Consider the following 18,325-nt stretch of genomic DNA (forward strand, 5'->3'; position numbering starts at 1 on the left):
TTGAAACCAAATCATTCTTACTGTTTCCAAGGTTTTTAAGTTACTATTTTGAAAAGAAATTCAGTAAGGATGATTTAGCTTTAATAAACCAAGGTGAGATAACTGTAATAAACTGCCTAACATCTGAAACTTTTTCACGAATGTTAGCACCTTGCAAAACACAAGCAGGGGTGCCTGAGCAGAATTTAGCAGCTACCACTGCTCCTCAGGTATCTGCTGCTGAGCCTACTACTCTAGGTGATCAAAGCAGCAGATCAACTGTTTTGAAACCCACACCTACCAATCCCAAAAAGCAAAACAAAAAGAAAAATCCAAAACCCCCCAAACCAATCAAAACGGCAACTCTGGAGGATGAGATACCAGAGTTAATGCCTGTGACAACACAAATGTCACAAGAAACCACTGCTGCTCCTTCCTCACAGCAGTTGGTACAAATATCTCAACCCATAACCATAACTCCTCCTGCTTCTTCACAAAAAGAACAGGTTGTACACAAAGGGCCACCACATTATGATGCTCTGGATACACTCGTTTCCATCATCCACAGCTCAATGCCCGGGGTAAATCCTTTTTCTACACCCACCATCATATCCACAATTCCACCAAAAACACAACTACTGTTGGATGCAATCGATTTGAATCAGGCATTACCCAGTCCTTCTCAATCACCTGTTAATGAGAATATGCCTCAACAATTGACTGAGCCTGATGTATCATTCTTTGCTAACCCACCAACACAACCTGAGGAGGTTAAACCCCTTGAGTTACAAGTAACTCTTGGTGGTAATCCAAGTGAAGCAGCCACTACAACTGTTGAACCCACTGGTTTACAGTTGGACAGTGGTTACATCAATAAGACTTCCTTGGAGACAATTCCTTTTATAGCACCTCTGTCAACCACCAGTGGACTTATCTATCCTACTGGCAACATCAAAAGGTTGTCAAGTGTTGAAGGGAGAAGACCCCAGTACCGAGAAAAAGGGGCATCACTGGTTGATGTTTGGAGTAAACTCCCTACCTCTACCACTGATAAAACCACTGTTAGTGGGAAATCAGATGATCCCATTAAATTGGGTGATGGTTTAAAGTACCAGAAATTGACGGCTCGTGTTGAAAAACTTGATAACTCTGTTGCAGAACTCAAAGATATGCTACAACAGTTGTTACAAGTACAAAAGGTACAATCCACTGCTGTTCCATCTCCAGCACCTGCTCCACAACAGGCATCTGCTACCAAAGAGCTCTGGAATCTATTTCAACCTTTTCTTCATCAACAAGCAAAAATAGCAGATCAGCAACATGAAAAACATGTTCAACAGCTGCGAAATGCAATGGAGTCAAGGTTCAAAAACACCCAGGTAGATCTAAAGGCTCTCAAATCTCAGATCCTGCACATAGGGATGGCAATGGGTCGGGTTCGGGTCGGGTATTGGTAATCCCATACCCATACCCGGTTATAAAATCGTGTCCCATACCCGACCTAATACCCATCGGGTATTTGTCGGGTAATTACCCATCGGGTATCAGGTATACCCGCGGGTACCGGGTATACCCGTTAGTTTGTTAAAATATATACGTTGGGATTTCTAAATACAGTTTTTTACTATTATAATTATTATATAATTTTATTTATACAACAACTATAATTAAAAATACACATTACGTACATATAAGTTTTATTATAAATTAATAATAACTTTATTATACTTATACACTTACACATATATACTTCACAACATACAAAATATAATACTATTATCAAATGCATATAATAAAAGAAAATTTATTTTTTCACATTATGATCATACTAAAATAAATTAACAATAGACAAGTGTTAATGGAAAATAAAAATATAAATTAAAAAAATTCGGGTATATGATCGGGTATATAGTTCGGGTAAACGGGTATGTGGTTTCGGGTAATCGGGTCGGGTATCACCTAATCCCATACCCGACCCATACCCGCGAAAATTTTTAAAACTAAACCCATACCCGGCCCAATACCCGTCGGGTATCGTGTATACCCGTCCCATTTGTGTCGGGTTTCGGGTATACCCATTGGGCTCGGGTATTTTTGCCATCCCTACCTGCACACCACTGGCACTGCTCCTCCACCAGTTTTCTTCATTGATAAACTTCCCGAAGATAATGCCAAAAAGGGGGAGAAAATTTAGGAATGTAGAAGAAAGGGAATAGAGGATGGCCTCTACATTGCACCAGAAAATTCAAATATGACCAAACAGATCCCTCTGCCAGATGGAAGCAAGAAAATTGATGTGACCACAAATGCACTTGCAGAAGCAGTTGCATGTGTAAAAAGGGATAGAGAGGCCAAAAAGAAAGCCAGGGTTGATTATCCGGATCAGGGTACTTCAGGGTCAAGAGATGATGAAAATCTTATTGATGAAAAGAAGAAGCCTACAAGAAGAATCAGGCTACCCAAATCCATTCCAACCAGACGTTTAAAGTCTGCTCCAAAACCACCACCTAAAACAGCTGTTGTAACTCCTGCTGTATCCACTACTGTTGGTACATCAGTGGTTTCAACATCTGCTCCCATTTCAACACACACCAGTTCAACACACACTACATCCACTGCCTTACCACCATCACCACCAAAAACAAAATCACCTCCTGCCAAAAGGCAGAAGACAGCAGCTGTTATAACATCTGCTGTAAAGACAACAGTGGTTGGAACACCAGTTGTTTCAACAACTGTTAGTCTATCACAAACCACTGCCACTACAACCACCATTCCATCCAAAACATCATCAGTCCCTCCTCAAATAAAGAGGAGAAAGCTAATTCTTAAAGATGATGTCACTTCACCATCCCAAACTTCTTCAAAATCTTTAGCTCTTGTCACAATACCAAAACCAGTTTCTCTTTCTTCAGTTCCAATGCACAAGCCCTTACCTCCTGCAGGTGTTCAATTTCCTCTTGAACTAGAAGCTGTTGGAGAAGAAATAAAATCCTTTTATTATGAGGATGACCCTGCCAAAAGGAGTTTGCCATCAATAAAAGGATATCCCTGGCCTAAAAATGTTGATGAGTACTTGAAAATCAAGGCCAAGCAAGCAGAGGATATCTCAAAGAAAAACACTCAAGGGAAGTCTGACAAAGAAATTTCTAGAAACTATCAATATCTGCTCACACAAGTCAGCTCCCTTGAACGATTTGCAAAAAATGTCAGTCAACAAATTTCAGAAAGAGCAGCTGAAACTTTGAAGAAAGACTACATTGAAAGCATCATGGCTCACAAGAAGTACAAGGAGAGAGATACATGTACAAAGAGTGGACTGTTCCTGAGCTTGAAGATGAAGCAGCAAGAATTCAAGACATGATAAAAAGGAAAGTCACTCACACTCCTCCTGATTGGGCAAAGTTTAGAAAGAATGTACCTGACAAACAGGTAGAACTGAAAAGAATGAGAGAAGAACTGGTTGCTGCTGAATATGGTAACAAAAGACAAATTGCAAGATGGAAAGAAGATGTGGTCAGGACAACCTACAAAAGGTTGGAGGAATTAAGAAAGAAAGATCCAAAAGTTCCTCAAAAACCTGACTATCCTGAAGCAGCGGTTTCAAAAAACCATCAAAGCTGCAAATCAGGAGAGCCACTGCTCCAACTGGTAATGCCATCTATAAAAGAAGGATACACAAACAGTTGAGAGATGAAACCATCCAAGAGATGATAGAAGGAGATGACCTTGTAAAAGAAGGCATAAAGAAAATGATCATAGAATCTCTTGGCTTGGGTCAAACTGCAAACACTGCTCAGCCAGTGATGAATAGGCCAGCCTCACTAAATACTTCTGCAAATAAGCATCTCCCAAGAAACCCACCAGGCTCAAAAATACAAAAGTGGGAAACTGACAAACAGACCTGCGTATTGACTTTGCTCAGGTCTGGTGGAGAAGTGGAGAAAATATCAAGGGAACAAGCTCTTGGCCTGAATCTTGAAGATTTGCAGGATCTCCTTGATCTTCCACTTAGCAGGGATGATGAAGACACAGATGCCCTTGACTTTGAACTACAATTTAAAGGTCAGATAAGGGAGCTGTTAATGAGGCAATAAAATGTCCACAATAATGAAGAGTTTTGGCATTATCTGTTCCAGGGGGAGATTGTTGGGATTGAACCCTATCAGAGGAACATATAATTAAAGCCAAAACTGGATCAGAGCAGTGGATCCAGAATAAGCAGATGTTTACATACAAGTCTCTCCCCTTGAAAGTGATTACAACAACTGATGACCTCCTATCTGCTGATCTTACAAAGTGCTGACCTACAACTGCTGCTCAAGTAAAAGATCTGATGGAAGACTAAAGTCCTGCTGATTCAATCTACTGCTTTGAGTCAAGCACTGCTGATCCTGACAAGTGCTGTTGGGTTCACAGCAGTAGAAGGTTGCAGCAGCTGTTCTAAAGTCTGTTTTGTAATAGAATGTATTAGCAGTAGTTAACACAAGCAGTGTCTGTATAGATCAGAGGTTAGAGTTTGTTAGGAGGTTAGATGTCACTTTCATGGTGACGTAAGCTAAGATGCTCAGTTGTTTGCAAGTGCCTATAAATAGTTCAGTACTTTGTACTGTTCTATTAGCTCTTTTGCATCACTCGTCTTCTTTGCACGAACAAACAATTGAGCTCTGGCTGAGGGGGAGTTTGCATTCATTCATCATTCATTGTAATCGTCGTTGAAATAAATTCAATCTTTCGGTTCATTGTGTAAAGATGTTTGATCAAAGTATTACTCTCGTTTGATTGTATGCAAAGTTTGTTTTCATCTTAATTCCGCTGCACACTCATTCACTTTCATCTTAATTTCAAACACAAAATACAATCAAAATCAAACTCAGATCCAGCATATTGTCGCACTTAGCGTTATGAAGTCTCGAGCAATCTCGTCCTCGTCCCGCCCCGATGTTTCCGCCATAGGTTGGGGTGTGACAACTAGCACATGTGAATACTCTTAGCATATTTTCCTTTATAAGGGCTTGGGATATGACAAGCAGCTTGGTCGGGTATTGAATCAATGACGAATGATGTCTAAAAATTAAAATAACCCATTTTAATCTGATTTGCTTTATAACTTAAACATTGGGGATTAATACGACTATGTCCTAGATATCCTCGGCTCATTTAATTGCAAGTGGCCACAACCTAAGCGCGGGGTGTAGGCATACACCTGACAGACGCTAATGCTATATTATATGATATTGAAAATGTGTTGTGTCGGTTAATCATGTACCGGCGTTTAGTTCTGGTCCCCATATATATTGACAAGCATGTAAAACTAGTAACAAGAAACATTACTTTATCCCAAGTTATTTAAAAAAATGATATACCAAATGGTATCAAATACTTTTTGAAAAGATTTTCAAAAAGAGTCGACAATTGTATTTACCAGTGAAAATTGACGTATTTTCAAAAGACTAAGCACGGATTATATAGCAAATACAGAATAGGTTGGAGCTGCTCAGTCTAGGCGATTTGGAATTTGCGACTCCACGAAAGGCCTTTTAGTCTCAAGTTGTATTTTATTTCATCTGGTCCGCCTGTGGATCCTTTTTATTACGAACAGTCTACATTATACTTTTGAACTTTGGACTTTTACATTTGTACTTTGTAATAATTAATTTAATATCCCATCTTCCGCTGTGCATTGTGATTACTGGTATCAATCGCCATGCATAAACCCCAAGTCCGCGCCCACTTGGAAAGCAAGGTGTGACATACATGAACAAAGAATACAAATGTATATAGATACATTATACAATGAACATACGGATAATCAATCACCAACGAGTCTAAACAAGCAAGGGTTTCGAACAAACAAAACAAAGACAAGTCTTAACCGGATTCATGATGAAAAGCTTGTACATGATCAAACAATGGATCTAAGTGTCTTAACGTAATTAGGACACTTGTAGGTCGAGATACAAACAAAAGAACTCATTGATTGCTAGCTATTTTGCACGACGCAAAACTATGAGTTCATGTCCCCTCTTTTAAATACGTTTTGTTTTCAAAATTTGGGGGAGATACATGTTACACAAAGGTATGATAGCTAGGGAATGAAATCACCATAGATCACGTGCGCATAAGTGGAATAACTCGAGTAGCCATTAATCACACATATAGATCAACGAACAAAAGAGGTAGATCTATTGAGTCTTGGCGAGCTCCACTCCTGGTTCGTGAGACCCTGTTGGAATGCTTTTGTGTCCCAAAGTCGGGGATCACTATAGAATTAGCGGCCTGGTAACGAAAGACATCGACTAGGTTTGGTTGCTTACTTATGTCGACACCTATATTAATGTCCTTGCAAAACATTAATTGATCCACAAATTTCATAGATGCTATGCATACCGGTTTTCAATACAAAGCTTAACAAAGGTTTTCAAGATTCATTTGCTACAAAAAATAAGACACATTAATTCACCAGCATTATTGTTGACTTTTTACTTAACATGTATTTAGGGATGAGATTTTTTACCGAAATACCGGTACCGTACCGGTACCATACCGGTACCGTACCGATAATAAACGGTACCGGTAGCGGTAATAGATTTTTTGAAATTCGGTATCGGTAAAAAACGGTATCGGTACCGGTATTTTTCGGTAAATACCGGTATTAATACCGAATTTAATAATCATCGTAAAAAAGCATGGAATCCATTGAAGTAAGTTAACTTTTTAATGGTTTGGTTATAAATTATCAATATATCTTTTCTTATTTTTAGATTTTTAATATCTTTGTATTTGGTTGTGTAAGGAGACGACACTATTGTTGAAGAAACCCCTTTTATCGAACTTGATGGTGATTCAGAATTGTGTAAAAGTCGAACCGATGGATGTTTAATATGTTTACATTTTTTTACATTCCTCTAAATATTACTCTAGTTCAGTTAATAATAAATGGATGGGTTTCACATGATATTTTTTAGGTAAAACAATGGATGACACCAAAGCGGTACTAACGTGGTAAAGTACCGAAATACCGGTACCGATACCGGTACCGTACCGGTACCGAATCTATAAATACGGTACGGTAATCGGTATCCACATTTTCTCAATTTCGGTAACGGTATTTACGGTATCGGTACCGGTACGGTACCGGTATCATACCGATCTCATCCCTACATGTATTTCAGGAAAGTAAGCTTTACGAAGAATGATGCCATATTTTAGAGGGTTTGCCTCCTATACCGCCTTCGTGTGGAAATAGAGGGGCCAAAGTCTTGATATTCAAACTCTATTTTGTTAAAAAAAAAAAAACAAAAAGTCTTTTCGTAAACTCATTACATTTGGATATGTTTGTAACAATACTTTTAACTCTAGTGTCGTGATTTGAATCAATATATGACAATGGCATCGTGGTTTATTTTATCGTATAGAATTTTGTTTTATCCAATGCAATGAGAACCTTTCAAGATCACACACATGTGCTTCCGCTAGGGTGTGACGGTTTTGCACATATTGCACCTTTGGTTCTTAAGTCTTAAAAATTACACAGATATCCCTCTTGGTATGCATTTTGTAACATGAGTGTTCCTTGGAGTGGACAAATGCTAGTTAAGGAGTCGTAAAATAACAAAAATGCCCTTTTAATCCTAAAAACCAAAACCTTATATTAAAAAATAAAATTAAAAACACCTTGTATATGTGTGTGTGGCCCATCCGTTTCATCTTCTTCACGGCAATCTCAATACCACCAGGAACCGCCCTCTTCTCCTCTAGTGCCGATTATCTTCCCTGACCACCACCAAAGAACCTCCAGCCACCCGATCAAGAACGAAGAGGGAGACGCCGTCTTGGTAACAACACTTTCCGCTTAAATTCTTTAATGTAATTCATGATTTGTTATAATTGTTGTCTTTTAGCTTAGGGGCGAAATAAACATTTTACATGGAGTTAAAAGGAATTTAACATTCATCCGCCCAATCATGTTACAAAATGCATACCACAAGGAGCATCTGCGTAATTTAGGGCCATTTGAGCAATCTGTAATTAACTCACAGTATAAAACATTTTGATAAAACTAGAAACAATCTATAATTAACTCGAAGTAAATAGTGTAGCAGTTTTATTCTCAATAGTCCAATCACAATAAAACACACTTCCATTATTATTTTTACAGTCAACAATTGAACATACCACATACATCATGATCATGATAATCTACATTTACTTGTCGACTGATTATCAAAAAAATATTTAATTCCTGTAGATAAACAATTCTAAACACTTATCTTCTTTTTGATCTAGGGCGAACCCATTTACCCGAGCTTGCTTTTGAAAAACCCGAATAATAATCACCCACATTTGCCACGAAAAGCGGATCCCTTTCTTCATCATATTTATATTCACTAAAACCGTTAAAAGTAGTTCCATGGTCTGTGTTTTCCAGTTCTCTTGTTAAATCATCCATGGTCTTTTTCAGTGTCACCTTGTTCATTGGCCCAGCCTCACTCGTAGCCACACCAACCATGGTGATCTTTGGAAGAAATGGGTTCGGGTTGAGGTCTTCTTTCAAACATTCTTTACCACTACCTCCCTCTCTGTAAGAAATGAAGACGATGAAATAAATAGAGGAAAACTTATAGTTATAAATTGGTTATGCTCAGGATAAAACAGGTCGAATCAAAAAATAAATAAATAAAAAATTGCTCAAGGGAAAGAAGGCCAAACGTATTGACAATAGACCAAAGTATTTTTCAAATTCTTAATTGTTTTATTTAAGGATTTAGATTATTATTATGATAAAATAAAATATTGCTTTTTGTAATCATAATTAGTGCATTAGTTACTTGTAAAAAAATTTATATTATAAAGGGGGCTAAAGAGTGTTGGCTGATCGACTAGGGGTGTAAACGAGCCGAGCGGCTTGTGAGCTGCTTGAGAAAAAGCTCGAAATGAACCGAGCCTTATCGAGCCCGATCCGAGCTTGAGCCTAAAATAAAGCTCGTTTATATATCGAGCCCGAGCTTGAGCCTGGCATGTGAAGCTCGTTGAGCCTTAGTTTATTAATATTTAATAACATTTACCCCAATTTTTAAAGTTGTCTAGTAAACAAGCCGAGCCGGGCTTATTTAAACTTGTTTAAGAGCCAAGACCGGGCTTCACTTATCGAGCTCAAGAGCCTAAACGAGTCTATTATTTATATTATTTTTATTTAATATATTTAATAGATAATAAACGAGCCCAGCCCAAACCGAGCTCGAGCTCGGCTCGTTTACACCCCTATGGTCAACCCAACTGAACCTGGCCCACTAAGAATTACTAAAAAAGACTTTTCAACCCGGACTGGTTTTGACCCGTTACCAGACCCACCCCTTCAAGTATTTTGGGTAGTCACCTGTTGTGAGGTAGGTTATGATGAGGGTGAAGCGGTTTCAACCACGGATTAGTAAACCATTCTCCAAAGGGGTAATGGAAATCCGGTTTATTTTTATTTTCACCCTGAGACTCGTGTTTTGAAGGATTAATGTGATGGAGCTGTTTGCTTTCAGAGTCTGACTTGGAATTCGGGCCGTCATGGGGTAGCATGGATGCCTTTTGAAAGGATACTGCACTCCTGCAACAATACAAACATGAGGTTCAATTAAACAGTGATATTTTGTAAAGGAACCAAGAGTGGCAAGTTGTGTAATGGGTCAAAACAGGCTTTCTAGCATGGTCAAAATACACAAAGTATAATACAGGGTACCTTTTCTCAAATGAGTCAACTACATACGGAAATTTGGGTTGGATTCCAGTGGCTTTTCTCAACCACCTGTTTCCGAGAAGTACTTTATCAACCGTATACAAAAGCTGTATCTCTGCAGCCTTTGTAATTATACTCAACGGTATAGAAGGAGGGCCAATTTCATCCATAACTTCCTGAACCTGTCAAAAATATATATACATCTAATAAAAAAATCTTTCCATTATCTATTTAAAGTACTAATACAAAAATAAGACAATAATTAGACAACGTTCTGAGATGTTTCCGTAATGTATTTGTTAATTTAGATAAGTTAGGCTTTTAAATAATATGGTTGTACCTCTGGGGGTTCCCACACGTTATCTGTATTATCATCCAATAGATCTGAAGCTATATTGTCATCTATAATATCTCGGCGTCTTTGCAAGTGTCGCGTTTGAATTAGCGAGTTAAAGTGTTGATCAACAGAATCCTCAAGAATGTCATCTAGCATACTTTTATTGAAGAAATATGGAGTGTACCTAACAAAAATAACACATTCAAAGATGCATATAAGCAAGAAAACGAGTGGTGAAAAACAAATATTTAGTTAATCACATTGTCAGTGGTGAACAAAAAAATATTTAGTTAATCACATTGTCGATAATAAAAATAACATGATAAATGACATGTATTGAGTTAAAAATCTATAAATACCACTTGATCCCGTCAGCAGTGGCTATTGCAATGTCTAGATTTTGTGCACTAAAAACAGGAACCCCTTCAACTTTCTTTTTACGAGTGTTTTGTGGTGCCTTTTTTAGAATTTTTTTGGCTTCTTTGACCTGTCTTTCGTTTGGAATAAACTGGAACAAGTGAGGTTTTTCCTGTTATAAAAAAAATTACTTAAACAGAAGAATGCCAACAAATAGCAATGAATAATAATGTTGTAATAGACATACCTTGAAATGTTCATATGCTAGATCAAGGCGACAGGCACCAACAACCCCACTAGGAATACTCAATCGTTTAACATACGAAACTGAAACAAAAGGTAAACAGAAATGTAATTATTCTCCATCGTGTAACAAAAAATGCTTAATGAAATCATGCAGTTGTACCTGCATCTCCTAGATCAATGAAAAATTGGAACACAGGGCCATTCCTCTCGCTCTTTGTAACTGCTTGAAACATCTTTTTAAGCCATTGCGGTGTTCTGTGAGTGAAAAGAAACGCCTAGAAATATGTGATATATAATGCAGAGAAAAGATTCTAGAAATTGAATTAAAAAAGCATATACACTTTAAGAAAGAACCTTAAGTATTAAAAACACCAAGGCAACTTGGATTTTAGTAATCCAAACTATTAACTATTGGCCAGTAATAATCCAAACTGGCAATGTGACCAATGACACTCCTAACTTTCACTTCCATTGCCAAGGGCGATTCCATTCTAAAAAAGCAACTCCGTAGGCTCTTATTGAACAATTGACTAATTAATATCCAAGTCAGAATGTATTATACTGTTTTGAAACGACAAAAATGAAAACTAGGGGAAGACGAAGTTACTTTTCAATTAACGTGAGATTGCCCATTGCAACAAAAGTGAAAGTTAGGAATGTAAGATCACATTACTAGTACAAATAATTATCTGCCAATGGGTCATAGTTTGCATTATAAAATCCAATTTACCACAGACCCCACCGTTGATTATGGGCCGGCCCGTAGGGTGTGCACGGTGGGCCACCAAACAGGGCCCAAAGTCTCCTAGGGCCCATAAAAATTTCCTGTTTTATATTTAAGTTGAATACGAATCAAAACACCACTGATATGTTGATATAGTTCAGATGGTTGAGCGCTTCGATTAATTCACATGAAATACAGGTTCGAAACCAGGTATCCCCCTACAAGTTTTTAAACTTTTTTCGTCTCACCCCACCCCATCTTTAAGGGTCCTGTTTCAAAACATCTATTGATCACTAGAAACGAAAAGCTGATATAAAAATTAGAGCATTTATGGCTTGCTTGAAACTTTTAATTATAAGTTCTTAAATACACATTGGAAAATTGGAACATTTATGGCAGACGATGGCATATTGTTTGAAAAACATGAGTGATTCGGTGGATGAGATGAACAAATCAGTTGTGGCAACGAAGGAAATAGAAGGTCTAGATTTTGAGAAGAATATGGAGAATGCTAAGACTTGGGTGAGTGCAGACCATTAGAGGGGTATATAATGAATGTTGCAGAGTTAACAAGCATTGCATTGTCTCTTATTACTAATATTTCTTCCACTTAATGGCTTAAATTATCAGCAAGTTAATTAAAGGTTACGTAGTTGAGGAAAAGCCAGCGCCATATATTGCTGCTTTATTGTTGTAATATATAAATTTATGTGCCTCCTTGCCCAGGTTTAAACCTTGTACATCCCCTCTAAGAGGCATGTGCCTCGACCAAGTGAGCTAGCCACACATTGGCATCACACACACTCTTTCTATCAACTCTTTTGATCATAATCCCAACACATTTACATATCTTAGATGCATTAGCAAGCATCTAAGACATAGATCCATCTTATATCTAGAGAGTGTACCGATTTGTCTTGGGCTTTAGCTTTTCCTATACGTTTTGTTTGCCTTATGCCTTAGGGGCTGTTTGGTAGCCTCTTAATCCATTCAGAGTTGTCTCTTAATGAAATCATTTGTGGCCCTTATGTCTGAATGAATAAGAGGTAACCTTATGTCTGACTGGATAAGAGGTAACATCTGAATGGTAAACCATCACATGTAACATTCTTCTACATTATCTTTGTTAAACTCTTAAATGATTTCATTAAGAGGTAGTCTCTTAATGTCATTCAGATGCTACCAAACAGCCCCTTAGCCTTGCCTTAAAGTTGTCTAGGCGTGTAGACCTTTCCTAAGGAAGTGTATAGGTACTGACATAGGGATTAGTGCTTCTTTTTCCCGTTTCCTTGTTATTTTATCTGTAGCTACTATGTCTGACACCGTTTGTTAACTACAGTTTACAACTTCCATTATTGGTACTTTTGTATGTTGTTTGCACTACATTTTATATTATATTGATCACTATACTCCAAACTGTACACATATAATAATTAAAAAAAAGGTTTTCGAAGCCAGGGGATATCGCATGAGCAGCCTGTTTGCCTCCTTCACACCATCCCCAAGCCCTACTAATAGCTCTACTATGAGCGGAATTATACCGATTACATTGTTTTGCGTAGATGTATCAGCAAGCACATAGTGTAATTTCATCTATCTGCACACAAATTCAAACCCTATCCAATACAACATAAGAAAAATAAAAACATATCTTATGCACTTGCTAGATTATGAGTTCCACAATATGTATAGGAAAGACAGGTATAGAGCTCTCTTATCAACTAACTATAACAACCATAACTAACTATACACAAATGTACGCATTTAAATACCTTTTAGAGATAAACGGAATGTCAAATTGAGTAGAAACAGCCATGAGACCAGTACCGGAAAGGTCACACATACTAAAAACCTGACCAACAAACGCCGGACCACCGCCCTTTCCGTTAGAGCTCAAATTCGAAACCCTAACAGTCGACGGAAACCCTGAGCTCGTAGACTCGGACGACATATTCCTAACCGATGAAGATGGATGACTTGCAGAAGAAGAAAACGAGTCAACATCAATCGAAGAAGAATCAAACGGCGAAAGAGGTGGCAACGAGAGGAATATTTTGGACGGTGAAGAAGCGGAATTTGATGAGTTTGGGAAATTAGGGTTGAGAATAGAGGAGATGTTTGTGGCGGTTGAGTGGATGAAGTGAGAGACGTTGTTTATGTGGTGGTGGAGAGGATAACGACGGTTTTCGGTGGCGGAGACCATCGGAGTTTTTAGTTGTCGCCGGTGGTGGAGAATGGCGATTACGTTGATTCTTTATCTTTACTGTTTCGTTTTCCGACGAGAAAGTGGGCTGTGGGTATAATCATATTGGGCTTTTTATGAACTTGGGCTCATCTAGGCCCAATGTTTTGAGTTTAGTTTAGCTCAATAAGCCCGAAGGTTAGTGCTAATAGTGGCTTAGTTAGTGGGTTATATTGTTAAACCTCAAACATCAAGACACACACAGCATGTAAAAAGCTACAACAAGTATATAGATTATAATAATAATCTTGGGATGGAGTAAGTTGTCATTTCCGTCCATGAGGTTTGGCTACTTTTACGACTTTCATCCAAAGGTTTTGTTTTTTCACATATGGGTCTTGGTGGTTTCAAAATCTTGTCATTTTCGTCCCTGAGGTTTGGCAATTTATTGCGACTTTCGTTCATCGCGATTTGGTCCTCAGGGGTGAAAATGACAAGATTTTAAACCACGATGACCCAGATGCAGAAAAACAAACCTTTTGATGAAAGTTGCAAAAGTGGTCAAACCTCGGGGAGGAAAATGACAATTTACTCATTTGGGATACTATAAAAAACCACATTTTCACCTTCTTTCTATTTAACAATAATTTAAGAAGATATCTGAAACAGACAAAAGCAACCTTTTAACAATAATTTAAAAAGATTTTTGAAACAGCAAAAGCAACCTTGTGTTATCAGCAACACCAACACAGACATGTAGAATTCTAGATACCTAAAACAAGTTATCTTTTGTTAACAAGAGCAACTTTTTTGAGTTATACCGATACGATATGAGTTAACAAGAGCAACTTGTATGAGTTATACCGATACGATAGCTCATTTAAACTTGACTTGTTTTGAGCTTTGTTTGTTTTGAGCTTTGTTTGTTTTGAGCTTTTACCGATACGATATTGAGCAGCTCATGAGTGCCCGTTTATAGTGGAAGCGGTGTTTTACCTGGTCAACTAGTCTCATTAGTTAGCAGGGTATGACAGAATGTTGTGAGTTTTCTTAAAAATGTACTCAAGCCAAGGTTAAAAGGAACTTGTTTATTGATACTCTAGTGATCCGTCAGTGATCCAAATTTCTCGTTTAAAAAAAAACTTGTTTATTAGTAAATGGGCAAAATATAGGAGCTGTAACTTGTGCAGGGTTAGTTGTACTATTGTAGGCGACCATGTGCACAGTAGACTGTTGTTAAAATGGTGGATTGAACATTGGGATCTATTATCTTTAATAAATGATGGAATCTCCAGTAACTTAAGCTCTGAACTTCCATTATTTATCAAGGGTTTGGTGGGGAGTGGAACCTGTTAGGAACTTGCCCTTTTTAATAATCCAGCAAAACAATAACATGGTTTTATTTTCAATAGGTAATGTCAATTTTTGAAAATCGAAAATTTACTAAATGACGTATGAATTAATGACATCTATGATTTATACATTTTGTAATAAATAATGAAAACAAATTAAAAAGTGTTAAAAAAGTAATGGGTTGTTTGACAACTTCTGAATTAGTAACCATTAAGTGTTGAACCAGATATCTAAACTATTAAGAGCCTTATTAAGAGCTAAACAAACGGCACCTTTAAGCTCCTTATTCGGGTTAAAGCGGTAACACCCACCAAAAACACATCTCTCATGCAACAACTAACAGAATTTTAAATCATAAACAGTTGACATTCATGAATTATAAACAGTTTATCATATGACAATAAATCATGAACAGTTTGTCTGTGCAAACTTGGACGTATCGAGCATTTCGGGATTTTAAATTACCTTTTGATCATCTATTCATCAAGAGAATAGTATAAAGATAAATGCCCAACAGGCGATATAATATATAAAGGTAAAAGATTTTGTCTTATGTGATTGTGTATTATAAAGCTTAACCTTTAAGACTACATGGTATGGTGATGGACCATCCTTGGAGGATGATCCGCCACGTAGGCGTCATGTCACATTCCTCTCTAAGATGGTCCGTCCTCCAAAACTAGAAGGCATGGTAGGATGATCCTAGTCATAGTCCTCCACCACTTTTTATGTTTTTTTTAATTTTTTTAGTATTCTATTTTTTTTTAACATTTAACAAATATACTAATAAAATATTTTCATTAATATTAAACCCACATTACATAAATATTAAAAAAAATACATGAACTTAAAAAAAAAAGACTTAATAAAAATAAACATAAAGTTAAATAATTTGATGTTTTTTCATGATGTCGTGTTGTAATTTTTTCAACATCGAACGTTTCGGCTCGGGTTCGTCCTCGACATTCATCGTCATTATTTCCTATTCCTTAAGCCGAATTTTTTCATCGGAGATTCGGATTTTCTCATTCGACAATCGGACCTTCTCTTTTAACTTTTCGTCCGATGCACGACTTTTTTCTTCGACGGCCCGCTCCTTCGCCTTCGTCTTTTGGGCCGAGATGTCGTTGTACACTTTTAGGTGTTCCATAAACTCAACCATGTTCAGGTCCACCTTTTCCTTTTCTTTTCCCTTGGCCCGCTCCTTCTTTGTTTTGTCTCGGCCCGGTGGACGCTCGGGTTCACGTACGTTATACTTGTCTTCGTCATAGTCGGCGTTATCATTTAAGTTAATGTGACACCTCGCGTCCGATCCACCGGCGCTTAAACTACCCGTTTCCGATGTTTTTTGGCGTTTCGCCATCGCCACCTCGTTAGGAATGGGCGCCCATTTTGGGTCGTCTTTTACAACCATCCACGCGCGAACGTGAGGAAAGTTGGAACCATGATTTTGCTTATACTTTTCCAATGCCATTTTGAACACATCCTCGTCGTTCCACCCGCTACGACGGTCACTTGTATGTAATTTGTTATACTCCTCGCAAAACCGATTAATGGCCGAGTTCAATTTTCGCCACTTCGAGGAAACCGAGTCGATATCTCTATACGGGCCTTGGTCCATCATGGCGAGAAACTTGGCCAATACCTTGGACCAAAACCCGTCACCCGGTTGGTTATTACCTATAAAAAAACAAACAAAGAAAATTAAAAAAACAAAACAAACTTTAAAACAAACAAAATAAAAAAAAACTTACTGTTAAGAAAAAAAAAAATAAAAAATTTAAAACTGTTAAACCTAATAAAAAACTAAACTTAAAAACTAATAAGCTTAAACAAAAAATAAACTTTAAAACTAAAATATAAACCCACTGTTAAGAAAAAAAAAAATTTAAAATTTAAACTTTAAAAATTTAAACTTTAAAAAATGTAAACTTTAAAAAGATGTAAACTTTAAAAAGATGTAAACTTTAAAAAAGTACGAACCTTTTACCGGGTTGTCGGAAGTGCCAATGAAAGCCTTGGCTAAGGCTTCTTCTTCGATTGGGGTCCACTTAATCGCCTTCGGTTTCGACGTTTGATCACCCACTACTTGTTTGCCTTTGTTTCGTTTTCCTTTCCCTTTAGGCGGTTGGGTTTCGGGCACAATCTCCACATCGTCTTCGGGTTCGGATTGGGTCGAGATCGGTTGATTTTGGGAGATTTGAGTGAATTGGTTTGGCGAGTGTTGGAATGAAGCAAACGCGTTCGATGAATATTGGGAGAATTGGTTCGGTTCTAGCGTTGGATAATATCCCGGAACCGAAAAAACATTTGGTTGGGTCGGATTGTTGGGAGTATTCGGGTTGTTCGTAGTGTTCGGGTTCTCCGGGTTGTTGAACGGATCCATGAAAATTATGTGGAAGAAGGTTGAGAGAATAGTGGAAGGAGTGTAAAAATTATATGAGAAAGAGGTGAATTATTGAGGTTAATTTGGTGTTTGATAGTGAAAATGGAAGTAATATTTATATATTTTAAAAAAGTGACCGTTTGGCATTTTCCCCAATTATGGTATTTTTGTTTTTTTTTTATTTTGTAACGGTCAATAAAATGGAGGGGGACCCACTTTTTTTGCATCATCGCAAACGGCAACATATGGACGGAGAGGACGGCGACGGTAGGGGGCGGCACGGTGTTTGGACCGTCGCCGACCCACGACGGGCCGGGGCCGACCCCCATACCGTGTAGCCTAATAATAGTTTTATCAACTTCGATTTTTTTAACGAAGTCTTTGTTCTATAATTCTCATATATATTAAATTTATTATTATTATTATTATTATTTTATTATTATTATTATTAATAATTAATGAACAGTAACTATAAATATAATTAAATATTATATACAGTTTCTTTTATAGTTTTGTTATCTTAATATTATAATAATTCTTATCTCCTTTACTTTTTAAGTCTGAAAAGCTTAGTGTTAACTAGTAGTTGTATCAAAAATATCGGTTTGTTATCGGTACATGAAGGTAAAGACCAGCACCATCCTGGTACATAAAACGCCAAAAGTCGATACCGGATTGAGTTTGATAATCTTTTAGTTCGAGAAATTTCGTACTGCTACCCAGTACCATTTGCTCATCCCTGATCACGGGTACCGTATGAACACCAACGGTATCGTACAACTTTTTTTTAGTTTCAGGGGTAGGGATCAGCTCGGTGTCAACTGATACCGAATCGGTATTGGTACGGAAAATACCGGTTACGGTATCGGTATATGAAGGTAAAAACCGGTAGTGAACCGGTACTAGGAACGCTAAACGTCAGTACCGAACTGGTACTTAGGATCTTTCGGTTCAGGAAATTCGGTACCGGTATCCATTACTATTTGCTCATCTCTGACTACGGGCTACCGAACAACATCATTACCATACAACTT

At 37.5% G+C, this 18,325-nt stretch overlaps 2 protein-coding genes across 2 annotated transcripts; both read right to left on the reverse strand.

Moving 5' to 3' along the window:
- Window positions 1-8,096: 8,096 nt before the first annotated feature.
- On the reverse strand, window positions 8,097-13,635 carry LOC110926897. Its single transcript, XM_022170532.2, has 8 exons — window positions 13,143-13,635; window positions 10,807-10,901; window positions 10,648-10,727; window positions 10,403-10,572; window positions 10,047-10,227; window positions 9,710-9,888; window positions 9,359-9,577; window positions 8,097-8,561 (listed from the first exon to the last, which is right to left on the reverse strand). Exons 1-8 carry the CDS (start codon window positions 13,571-13,573, stop codon window positions 8,249-8,251), a joined length of 1,668 nt encoding a protein of 555 aa, XP_022026224.1. The 5' UTR covers window positions 13,574-13,635; the 3' UTR covers window positions 8,097-8,248.
- A 2,252-nt stretch (window positions 13,636-15,887) lies between these two features.
- On the reverse strand, window positions 15,888-17,356 carry LOC110926898 (glutathione S-transferase T3-like). Its single transcript, XM_022170533.2, has 2 exons — window positions 16,889-17,356; window positions 15,888-16,585 (listed from the first exon to the last, which is right to left on the reverse strand). Exons 1-2 carry the CDS (start codon window positions 17,289-17,291, stop codon window positions 15,888-15,890), a joined length of 1,101 nt encoding a protein of 366 aa, XP_022026225.1. The 5' UTR covers window positions 17,292-17,356.
- Window positions 17,357-18,325: the final 969 nt, after the last annotated feature.

This window comes from Helianthus annuus, chromosome 9, assembly GCF_002127325.2.
Source record: "Helianthus annuus cultivar XRQ/B chromosome 9, HanXRQr2.0-SUNRISE, whole genome shotgun sequence".
Lineage (NCBI taxonomy): Eukaryota > Viridiplantae > Streptophyta > Magnoliopsida > Asterales > Asteraceae > Helianthus > Helianthus annuus.